Here is a 12,056-nt window from a genome sequence, read left to right on the forward strand (position 1 = left end):
GTCCCTTTTGGAAGCTGCAGCCCAGCTCGCGAACTGCGCTCCCGCACGAGAGGGGTGGCGGGAAGGGAAGGTGGTCCGGGAAGGCGGCCGGGTGAAGGCGTTGTGGAACCGAGTACCTTCTTCCCGCAGCAGCCCCAGACGTACAAAGTGCTGATCACAGCACCCCTCCTGCGTCTTCCGCCCCCAGATTGACGAGCCCGTGGCGCCGGGCCAGCGCGGAGGCCGCCCCCTCCCCCATCCCGGCCCGCGGCTCTGAGCGCGGTTTTGCACCAACTGAGTTTAGGGGGCGGTATCCTCGGGATAGAAAGGCGGCCAAGAGGGTGGAGGAAGAGGGGAAAGAGACGGAGGGGAGGAGACACTTTCAGAGACTATAAAAGGGCAGCCCGGGCTGCTCGGTTCTTGCACTCGCTGGTAAGCGGCTCACAACTTGGGGCCGTTGCATAGCCTGGGCGCGCAGTAGGGCCGAGAGGACAGAACCCTGCGCAGAGCGAGGTGCACCGCGACCAAGGCGGAGGCCGAAGAGGGTCTCCAGGCACCGATCCTCGTGTGGCCCGTTGTCCCCTCGCCCGGAGGCGTCCCGGGACGCTCGGAGTCTCCGCAGCAGCCACCCAGCCAGCGCCTGCTGCGCGGTGCCTCCAACTCGTTGCTAGAAGAAAACTTCCCGCGCTCCGGCAGAACTGCATCGCCTCCTTTTCAGTGACTCCGGAGCCCACTTGCAGCTGGCTCTGCGCTCACTTTCAGAGAATCATAGTAATTGTTAACTTTAACAATCCCGAGCCAGGCCAGCAAGGTTCTGCGCCCGGGACCGGAACAATAGGCTCTTCGCTCAGTGCGCTGCGGCGGCGCGCGGTGACTCCCGGGGTTCGGATGCAGCGAGCGGTCCCTGCAGGGTTCCGAAGGCGCACGGCAGGAGGCGACATGGGGAACAAGGCGCGGTGGTCTCGGGGCTGGCAGCCTACGCCCCCGCTGCTACTGCTCGCCGCGGCCGCAGCTCTCTTCGTGGTGCCCGGCGCGCTCGGGCGCCCCGCGGAGGAGGACGAGGAGCTGGTGCTGCCGGCCCTGCATCTCGACCCAGGACACATGACCACGCACCTCCGCCTGGACGCTTTCGGCCGGCAACTGCACCTGGAGCTGCAGCCCGACCGCGCCTTCCTGGCTCCCAGCTTCACGCTCCAGACCGTGGGGCGCAGACCCGGGCCCAACGCGTCGCGCTCTGATCCCGCCGGCGACCTGGCGCACTGCTTCTATTCTGGCACGGTCAACGGCGACCCCAGCTCCGCCGCTGCTCTCAGCCTCTGCGAGGGCGTGCGCGGCGCCTTCTACCTGCAGGGCGAAGAGTACTTCATCCAGCCCGCGCCCGCCGCCGCCACAGTGCGCCTCGCCCCTGCCGCCTCTGGGGAGGAGCCGCCCACGCGGCCCCAGTTCCATCTCCTGCGGCGCAGGCGACGGGGCGGCGGCGGTGCCAAGTGCGGGGTCCTGGACGACGAGACCCAGCTCGCGAGGGGCGCCGGGTCGGAGGGCGAGGACGCCGCGGCTCAGTGGCCGCCGAGGGATCGGGCGCCACAGCGCGCGGGACAGCCAACAGGTATCAGTCCCAGAAGAGTTGCTCCCACTTGTCTCTTCATTCATCTCCCTCTCACTACCTTCTCTGTGCTGCGCGGCTTGAGGGTAAAGTCCTGTTCGCAGACAGGAGCGTATGTCTGCGGACAGGACGGAGACGTGGTGTGGAGGAATGGGGCTTCAGGTTTGGGTTGGTGAACTAAATCCTGCTAGAACAGTTAATTCCATTTGTCCTAATAATGAATGATCAAGAGAGGACAGACAAATCAATGATTTCCTGCTGACTAAGGAGAAGCGTTTCCACCAGGAAGGGGGAACTGGTAACCCAACTCCTTACGCCTTAGTCGAACGTGAGCTTGTGCGACTTCTTTCCACCCTGTTAATTTCTTTTGAACAATTGTGCGGGCGTTCTTTGGTCGGGTTGCAACTCTGCGCTTAGTTTTGTAACTGCTGCCTGTTCGCGCACCCGGAGCCCAGAAGAGGGCGGAGATGGAGGGCAGAGGAGCGACGGTGACCTCGGAATCTGCAGCCCGCGAGCCTGGACAGCTGCTCTAGGATCTCTGTTCTGCTGGCCTCTGCCCCTTTTCCCCTTGAAGAGGCTGACCCCGACCGGTTGGCGGCGGCGGCCGGGGCCCCTTTGCACAACCTGCTTGGGAGGTCTTTGCCCAGCTTGCCCCGCCTCTCCGCGCCTCCCACCCGCCTCCCACCCGCCTCCCAGTTTGCTCCCTCTCGCGGCCATAGTTGTGCTCTGAAATTCTGTTGAATGTTAGTCACCGCCGATCCTTCCTGCCACGCCTTCCCCGAACTCCCTGTTGTGTGCAGTGCTTACGGTCTAGTTCTTTTCATTCTATCACTTTGGTGCCTTTTTCTTTCTTTCTTTACTTTCTCGCGTGTTGTGTAAAATTTTCCTCTTTTTCCTCCGTTCATCTGCTCCTTGAAGCAGTTACGTGGTCCGAGCCCAGGGCACAGTTTAGGACTTCCCTGGGGGCTGGGTCTCCGTCAGGAGGCGGAGCGCTCTTTTCTAAAGAATCAACCCGGGCCGGTGGTCTGAGGCAGGAACTTATTTCCCTGGGGCAGTGGGAAGGGGGGGCGCTAGGCGGCTGGGCACAGTGGGTGGTCCTCGTGCCCGGATTTGGCAAGAGCGGAGAACCCCAGGGACCCCTGGAATAAGAGAGCAGAGCAGCGCAGGCGGAGATCCCTTCAGGCCCGGCCCCTTGGCAGAGGCCCCAACCCTGCCCTGGGCCTTCCACGTGGAGCCTGATGATCTCATTCAGGATTTGGGTCCTGGCCTGTGAAAGAGTGACTCAGGGGCTCTGCCTGCTCCCCTTGCTCCAAGATTTTACTACAGCTGTGCAGCATGATGTGCGTACTGCCTCGTTCAGATTGTAGGACTTCAAAAGAAATCCTGCTTAAACAAAACAACAAACAAACAAACAAACAAACAAACAAAAAAGCCCGACCCCCTCGGAGGAGCACATGGCCTTTTTTATTTAAAGTAAAGGAGAAAAGTTTAAAATTAACATTTTCAGTGAAAAGAGATGCAAATATTTTTGTTACTGTTGCTCTCGGTATATTTTGGTATTATTTGCTTTGCCTGGTGAGGCTTTCCTTATATACTCTGGGAAGGTGACTATTCTTGGCTGGACTGCCCTTGAGCAAACTCTCTTTGTTGTGTCTTTACAGGAACTGGAAGCCTAAGAAAGAAGCGATTTGTGTCCAGCCCCCGCTATGTGGAGACGATGCTTGTGGCCGACCAGTCCATGGCAGAGTTCCACGGCAGCGGTTTAAAGCACTACCTTCTCACCTTGTTCTCGGTGGCGGCCCGGTTATACAAACACCCCAGCATTCGGAATTCAGTTAGCCTGGTGGTGGTGAAAATCTTGGTCATTTATGAGGAACAGAAGGGGCCAGAAGTGACTTCCAACGCTGCTCTCACACTGCGGAACTTCTGCAACTGGCAGAAGCAGCACAACCCGCCCAGTGACCGGGATGCAGAGCACTATGACACAGCGATTCTTTTCACCAGACAGGTGAGAGGAAGGCCTTGCCAATTACCATAGTATTCTCTTGCGAGTCAGTTTTGTAACCAACAAACGAGTGTACGGCATTTTACCCATATTTTTGCACCTATATATTTTTTCTATTAGCTAGCATGGTTCATCTTCCTTATTTCTTCTGTCATATTAATATCTCAAGTTTCACAGTCCTATTTGAATAGCATTAGGGAAAATCTTAAAGTCACACAAAGTACTGCTAAAAGGACGTTGTAACAACAATGAATGTAGATGATCCAAAACACATATAAGCTATACCCTGCCAAAAAGTTGGATCCCAAGGTTCGTGCTCTGTCCCTATTAATAAGGATATACTTTTGCTCCTTGTAGGACCTGTGTGGGGCCCAGACATGTGATACTCTTGGGATGGCAGATGTTGGAACCGTGTGTGATCCTAGCAGAAGCTGCTCGGTCATAGAAGATGATGGCTTACAAGCTGCCTTCACCACAGCCCATGAATTAGGTAAATCCATTTCAGAGTGAGAGTTAAGCCCAATTTGTGAATTCAAACCGATAAACTGTATTAATTTAAGAGGGAGAGGCTGCGGGTTATGTTGCTATTTTAGGTCCCCCTCTGGAAACTTCGGAAAATATTTTCCCAGTATTCTAAATATGCCCATCTTTATTAGAATTCAGAGTTAAGATAAGATCGGCTGTGGACACATTTTGAAATTTACATATCCTATGAAAGGTAGACCTCTTTAAAATAGATTGTCTCTGAAATACATTTCTTCTTCTAGACAATGAATTTTAAGACAAATGAATGCCTGCTAGGAAAAGGAAATGCTGCAAGTGACCTATATGCTAATACGGGTTTTGGATCTCTTCTTAGGCCATGTGTTCAACATGCCACATGATGATGCGAAGCAGTGTGCCAGCATTAATGGTGTCAACCGGGATTCCCACATGATGGCATCAATGCTTTCCAACTTGGACCGCAGCCAGCCCTGGTCTCCCTGCAGCGCCTCCATGATTACATCATTTCTGGATAATGGTCATGGTAAGATGCTCCAGAGATTCCTTCTAGATGTTATCCAATTGTCCACATAGTGAGGCACTAGTTAAACCACTTTTTTTCTTTTTTTTGTTCTCTTTATTTTCCCTACTTCAAAATTACTTCCATTGTCCAGAGCATACATTTACAGTTCTTAATTTCCAGTATAAGTAGTGTTTCTGTTCAAGTAGCTCCCAGAGTACATTAACTTGAATTTTTAGCAGAACAGTCATTTTTTGTCATTGCTAATGCAGAAATACCCCATAGAGATTGATACCTTAATAATAATTTAAATCTCTGTGGCATTTTCCCCCAATACTTGAACTTCCCAGTTGCTTTGCTATGTACAACCTCTTATGATAAGTATTTTCCTGAAATGACCTACTCCCTGCATGCTTCTTTTTATTATTTATTAATATTAGTCGTCATTTTTCTTTGCAGGAGAATGTTTGATGGACAAGCCCCAGAGCCCCATACAACTCCCCTCAGACCTCCCCGGGACCTTGTATGATGCCAATCGGCAGTGCCAGTTTACATTTGGGGAAGAGTCCAAACATTGCCCGGATGCAGCCAGCACGTGCACGACCCTCTGGTGCACCGGCACCTCTGGTGGATTGCTGGTGTGCCAAACCAAACACTTCCCATGGGCTGACGGCACCAACTGTGGAGAGGGGAGATGGTGTGTCAATGGCAAGTGTGTGAACAAAACGGACAAGAAGCATTTCGATGTGAGTTTTTCTACTGCAACACACGGTCTTTTAAGATTCAGAACTGAAAGGGATGAAGGGATGCTAAAACAACTGATGGCACCTTAGCATCCTGACCTGGGTCCTCTGGCAGAGATGCAGGATAGAATATGGTTATCATTGATTCTTTGCCCCCTATCTTTCTCTCTTATTTTCTAAAAAGGTCTCTGTAGAGGACTTTAACGGTGATGATCTGTGTCTCCTTTTAGACTCCTGTTCACGGAAGCTGGGGACCATGGGGACCCTGGGGAGACTGTTCCAGAACGTGTGGGGGAGGAGTTCAGTATACAATGAGGGAATGCGACAATCCAGTCCCGAAGAATGGAGGGAAGTACTGTGAGGGCAAGCGTGTGCGCTACAGGTCCTGCAACATTGAGGACTGTCCAGAGAATAACGGTGAGTAGAGAGAAGGTGGCGAAGATGTGCTGCAGACGGGCTGTTCAAGATGGGAAACCAATCACATCATCATCTCCTTCTCTTTCCAGGAAAAACCTTTAGAGAGGAACAGTGTGAGGTGCATAATGAGTTCTCCAAAGCTTCCTTTGGGAGCGGGCCTGCGGTGGAGTGGACGCCCAAGTACGCTGGGGTCTCACCAAAGGACAGGTGCAAGCTTATCTGTCAAGCCAAAGGCATTGGCTACTTCTTCGTTTTGCAGCCCAAGGTAATGACTTTTCTCCTGTCATTTTGCCTAAGAACTACAGCATTGGCTTGCCACCTTTTTTTGCAGCCTCCATTGTACTTTCTTTAATTTATATATTAAGGTGTTCAGTTTCAAGTTAGGACTGCTTTGCATCTAGATACATTGGCAGCTTCCTGCTTTGAGTTTGGTGCTGTTTTGGGTTATGAAGGAAGCTTGAATCCAGCACTTATGATCCTTGCAGTGGCTTATTATTACTCTTCTTTACAGAGAAAAGCCCTTTACGCATGGTTAGATAAATTATGTATTAACACGGCAACCATCCAGTGGTTTTGGAAGATAGTTTAAGCATGGTCCAAAGTACTTGTTACTGGGTGACCAGCAGTAGCATGTGCAAACAGACTTATTAAATGGAAGTCTGAGCATTGAGAACAGTGTTTGATATGTTGAGTTAGTAGAAGCATTATTTGCTGTTTGGTTGAGGGGATAAATCTGGCTCCCAAATAGAAAACAGATTTGAATTTGGTTGATATTATCATGTGTCATTATCACTGTGGGCCATGAAAATATTCCCCAGTTGCAGATTCAATGTACAGATGATTTATTCAGCACCTACTATTGCCAGGTATTATTCTAGACACTGAGGATACAGCAGTAAACAAATTGACCAAAAGCTCTGCTTTCACTGACCTTAGCTAGAAGCGAGATAGATTAAGAAACAAATTAAAAAATTTGTAAATAAACAAATTCAAAAATGTATAAATTTTTCAGATGTCTCTACTATGGGAAAAAAAAAAAAAACCAAAGAGAAAGTTAGTGTGTGACAGGTATGGGGTACTATTTTAACGTTGGTGGTCAGGAAAACAGAGATGTAATGTTAATGGGGAAAACTTTCCGAGTTATCCTGACAGCAGCATCTCTTGCCGCTGTTAGTGCATGACACAGGATACATGTCCTTCCTCTTGCAGGTGGTCGATGGTACCCCGTGTAGCCCAGATTCCACCTCTGTCTGCGTGCAAGGGCAGTGTGTAAAAGCTGGTTGCGATCGCATCATAGACTCCAAAAAGAAGTTCGATAAATGTGGTATTTGTGGAGGAAATGGATCTACATGCAAGAAGATATCCGGATCAGTTACTAGTGCAAGGTAAGTGTTAAAATATTCTACCCTCCGGAGGTCTCATCATTTCAGCATAACTATTTACAGGTCTGGTAAAAATTACATTCTTAAATAATTATCTGGTTTTCAAGCTTAGTAATAGAATGAGCCGGTGAATGAGAGATTCTCATCCCTGTTTTTCTTGCCTGCAGACCTGGCTATCATGATATCATCACAATTCCAACGGGAGCCACAAACATTGAGGTGAAACAACGGAACCAGAGGGGCTCCAGAAATAATGGAAGCTTCCTTGCCATCAAAGCTGCCGATGGCACGTATATCCTGAATGGTGACTTCACTTTGTCCACTTTAGAGCAAGACATCACATACAAAGGTAGCGTCTTGAGGTACAGCGGCTCCTCGGCAGCGCTGGAAAGAATTCGAAGCTTTAGCCCGCTCAAGGAGCCCTTAACCATCCAAGTCCTGACAGTGGGCAATGCCCTCCGACCTAAAATTAAATACACCTATTTCGTGAAGAAGAAGAAGGAATCTTTCAATGCCATCCCTACCTTCTCCGAATGGGTCATTGAGGAGTGGGGGGAGTGTTCCAAGTCATGTGGACTGGGTGTGCAGAGAAGGCTGGTGGAGTGCCGAGACATCAATGGGCAGCCGGCTTCCGAGTGTGCAAAGGAAGTGAAGCCAGCCAGCACCAGGCCTTGTGCGGACCTGCCCTGCCCCCACTGGCAGCTGGGGGAGTGGTCACCATGTTCCAAGACATGTGGGAAGGGTTACAAAAAGAGAACCTTGCAGTGTCTGTCCCATGATGGGGGGGTGCTGGCTCATGAGAGCTGCGATCCTTTAAAGAAACCTAAACATTACATAGACTTTTGCACGATGGCAGAATGCAGTTAAGCCGGGTGCGTGTGGAGGGAAAGGGCAGTGTGGAAGGGCTGATGCACTGAAATCAAGAAGGCTGGAGGAATCCAGTGTACCTTGCCGGTGATCAACGAGGTGTGGCGATGAGTTGGGAGGTAGAGGTAGGTAGAAAAGTTATAGATCATCAGAATTTCCTGCCAGTTACTAATTTGATAGGGTAGTTCTTGGAGATTATTCACATCTGACCAATGATAGATCACGAAAAAGCCCCAGGGCATTATTATTTCTTTTGTTACATTTATGATAAGTTTTTCCAAAAAGAGAAACAACTGTCAAAATCAGTGTAAGAAATATTACAATCGCTGTTTCCTGGTACTGATGAAATATTTTGTATCATGGGGGTTGGGAAATGAAAAGCAGGAGAAAGATGAGATTTGAGGTTTAAGATGTGGCTTACTTTACCTCACTAGCAATGGAGAGAGAAAGGAATGCAAGTAGGGTCTTTGACCAGCAATGTTCATGGCTGTTGTGGTTTCAGAGAATGTTTGTGCCATCTTTTCTACTGAAAGTTAAGAATTCAAAATTGTCCAGCATGAGAAAAATGCTTGGCAAAGATCTCAAGATTGTCCAGCATGAGAAATGCTTAAGCAGCATCCAATGACTCAAATGACTCTGTCTTTCCTTTCTTGTGCCATTCTCATGTCTTTATTTGTGAATTCATCTTGGTGAAGAAACAATTCTGCGTATTTGTAAAAATGACATTAAGTCTACAAGGGATTAAAAAAAAGCAGCCATGTATCAGAAGCTGATAAAAGCGAGGGGGCTACATTTCTTTCTTCCTGATGTAAGCCTACTTAAGGAATGTGGATGTGAGGGGAAAAAAAACAGTTTGTGTCTGAAGAAAGTCAGTAAGATCGCACAAAAAGGATGTAATGCCGGAACAAGAATGGGGTGTGTACAACAGGGTCCCTAGGATCTGGGGACGTTGAGATCTCTTTTCTCGTGGTGGGGAAGCTACTGAGGGGTAGCGGGTCCATCCTCAGCAGCTGGTCCAACAGTCATATCCTGGTGAATGTCTGTGCAGCTCTTCTACTATGAAAGAGAATGACTTTTTCCATATGTATATAGTAAAATATGTTACTATAAATCCTACATACTTTATAAGTATTGGTTTGTGTGTTCCTTCTGAGAAGGACTATAGTTTGTAATAAATGCCTATAATAACATATTTATTTTTATACATTTCTTTCTAATGATAAAACTTTTAAGTTATATCCCTTTTGTAAAAGGTCATATAAAAATAGAGTATTTATACAATATATGTTACTAGAAATAATAAAAGGACACTTTTCGAATGTGTGTCGATTTTTTTTTTTTTTACATGGGAATCCTGGGAAGGAAATCTGAGACACACAGATGGGATTTGAAGACAGAATGTTTTCTTGAATTCTTTGGAAAGAAGATTTTGTTTTAATAAAATATATCATGTATCCTTGGTGTGTATGATAGCTCCAAAGAAAGACATCTATATCTCTGGTGATAGATAGGTTTGTTACTAATGTAATAATATACACCAGGGGTTGGCACACTTCTGTAAAGAGCGAAATAGTATGGTTTTTATGGGTCAAACCATCTCTGTCACAGTGGATCAGCCGTGCTATTGTAGCAAGAATACAGCATAGACAGCACATAAATGAGTGGGCATGGTGGTGTTCTAATAAAACTTTATTTACAGGACAGTGGGCCAGCTTTGTCCTATGAGCATAGTTTGCCCACCTCTGATGTACAACAAATTCAGTGAAACAAAGTGGGGTTTTGGTTGCATTTTGAATTTATCTCCCTCAATTATATTGTAAAGTAAAATGATGTGAAAGTATTTAACCTAATGAACAGAAAATGATGATAAATTACATTTGGGAAAGACGTGCTTGGTGAGCCAAGCCCTCCGAATGTTCCATTTGCTCTTCAGGAATACCTGGCGTGGTTTCTCCAAACCCTGGAACATCCAAGCCATGCTCTCGGGATCCTTTTAGAAGTCACTATATTTTAAGTACTAAATGGTACATCAATGACTTTAAAAGCTCAGACTGCTTCCAAAGTAACTACATTTCTCTCAGGAAATAGCTTATTTACTAGAAGACGTGGATTATGTGGTTAGCCACAGATATTTCCCACTTTACATTTTCATCTTCGTTTTCACCCCCCTTAGAACAGTTTTCTTAAGTAGCTCTATATAACATGCTAATTTCAGATTCCAGCAATAATTCTAATTTGCCCTCAGAATTACTCAATGTTACTCCCCTGAGCTGTGGAATGTAAGATTCTCAGGAGCCAGCTGTTTGGGGCAGAGAGTGGAGAAAGACAGGGAGAGTCACGTTAGCATGTTAGTCTCTGGTTAAGTTTTTTCCTATCTGTTGGCCACCAGACTGAAAGGTAAAAGTCAAATCTCACACTGTGGGCATTAGTCCCAGAGAACTCAGTTAAACGTAGAATTTGGCCACGCAGTTCAGTGGCCTAATGTGCTCTTTGCCCCAACAGTCTCTACCCCAACTATTCATTTGCCTACATTACTTATTGGGTACAAATCCCCACAGTAAGTGACATGGCAGACACACACACACACACACACACACACACACACACACACAGGGGTGCCTTTACCCTCAATTACTATGCAAGCTTTGGATAAAATGAGATAAATGTACCTAGAATGATAATTAATAACAAAAGAAGTCATTTTCAGATCTTGCCTATTCACCAATGATTTTTTTTTTTCCTTTTCAAAGGCTTATTTGATGTAGTAATCAAGGAGCCTAAAATTCAGGACATAAAGAGATAAAAAACAGCCAAAAGATTTTCCACCACTTTATTCTTAGTCCAAGGTAATGCCAAACAGCTTTCCAAGTTGCCACATTATTTTCTTCAGCCCTCTGCTGGTGAGATTTCCCTTTTATCAATCAGCTGAGCAGTTTAAAACATTCTATTTGGGCAGCAAAGGGAGTTTCACTTAAAATACACATTGGGAGCTGTGAGCTTGACCAGGCATCTGCTTAATTAAAAGGAGGAAAGATTTTGTGCTCACCACTGTTGTAGGTACAAATGATGAGTTGCTATGATACTGAGGACAAATTTAAACACCTAATTTTCGAAGCATTCAATGGGCACTTTCTTTCTCTAGCATTTCGATGACCACCAGGCAAGCATAATTTTTGTATCAGAGTTTTCACACAAAAATCTGCAAAAATTGTTTCCAACATTTGCTTTTTGTTTAATTTGTCTTCTAGAAGAAGGTACTGGAGATCTGAATGTCACTTAGGAACAATGGATAACAGCTACAATTTGCTGATCTCATTGGTTTTTCCAAAAGAAAGAAAAAAGAAAATTATTAACATAAAGGTTGGGGAGGCTAGACCTATCAAAGAAATGAACCAAAGCTACTCCAGTATAGAAGTGTGGTCTTTCTGCCATATGCATTTTTCTGTGACATGAATGAGCTCATATGACATTGGCAGAAATGGAAACAGTAAAACATGGAAGATGCGTTGGTTTGTCAGTGTTTTCCCAGTCAATAAATGTTTTGTGCCTTCTCTTAAGAGCAGTGGAACATAAAATATCCTAACTCGTGAACATGGCAAGTCACAGAAGAAATTGGAACTATACAGAATGCCCACTCATCTCACTTGTCTCCATTTGGTGTCAATCTTGGAGGCTCCTAATATGATTCCTGTTCAATTTGCTCTTGTATCCGTAAGGCAAAAGCTTGAACTTTTCTTTACAGCCCTTCTGTTGATCACGTTGCCCTTATTTTAGGCTAAGTTTGTGTAATTATAAACAATTATTTGTAATTTAGCATATTTTGTTAGCTATCGTAATTTCTTTTCCTTTAGGATTACTATTGTTCTGTGTTCTACTGCTCTTAAGAGAAGCTATAAACCATTTACTTGCTGGTGTGGGAAGGAGACTGAGGGCCGTTTTCTGTAGAATTACCCAGGAAGGCTCTTTCAATGAGTTATTTGGGAGGAAACCAGAAGGATGCAAGAGGACAGCTTTCCACGGGATGAGATTACAATGAACTCCCACAGGTGGGGGTAAG

At 46.5% G+C, this 12,056-nt stretch overlaps 1 protein-coding gene across 1 annotated transcript; it reads left to right on the forward strand.

Moving 5' to 3' along the window:
* The first annotated feature begins 398 nt into the window (after positions 1–398).
* On the forward strand, positions 399–9,314 carry ADAMTS1 (ADAM metallopeptidase with thrombospondin type 1 motif 1). Its single transcript, XM_032476883.1, has 9 exons — positions 399–1,585; positions 3,244–3,590; positions 3,945–4,077; positions 4,447–4,614; positions 5,050–5,336; positions 5,564–5,750; positions 5,840–6,015; positions 6,960–7,135; positions 7,300–9,314. The coding sequence occupies exons 1-9, from the start codon at positions 868–870 to the stop codon at positions 7,997–7,999; spliced, it is 2,892 nt and encodes a 963-aa protein (XP_032332774.1). The 5' UTR covers positions 399–867; the 3' UTR covers positions 8,000–9,314.
* The last annotated feature ends 2,742 nt before the right edge of the window (positions 9,315–12,056 follow it).

Source organism: Camelus ferus, chromosome 1 (assembly GCF_009834535.1).
Source record: "Camelus ferus isolate YT-003-E chromosome 1, BCGSAC_Cfer_1.0, whole genome shotgun sequence".
Taxonomy (NCBI): domain Eukaryota; kingdom Metazoa; phylum Chordata; class Mammalia; order Artiodactyla; family Camelidae; genus Camelus; species Camelus ferus.

Bases quoted from the DNA above. Each gene is read 5' to 3' on its own strand.
- ADAMTS1 (XM_032476883.1), top strand. From the start codon at position 868: ATGCAGCGAGCGGTCCCTGCAGGGTTCCGAAGGCGCACGGCAGGAGGC. The intron at 4,078-4,446 runs GTAAATCCATTT...ATCTCTTCTTAG, and splicing joins CACCACAGCCCATGAATTAG to GCCATGTGTTCAACATGCCA. The intron at 5,337-5,563 runs GTGAGTTTTTCT...GTCTCCTTTTAG, and splicing joins CGGACAAGAAGCATTTCGAT to ACTCCTGTTCACGGAAGCTG.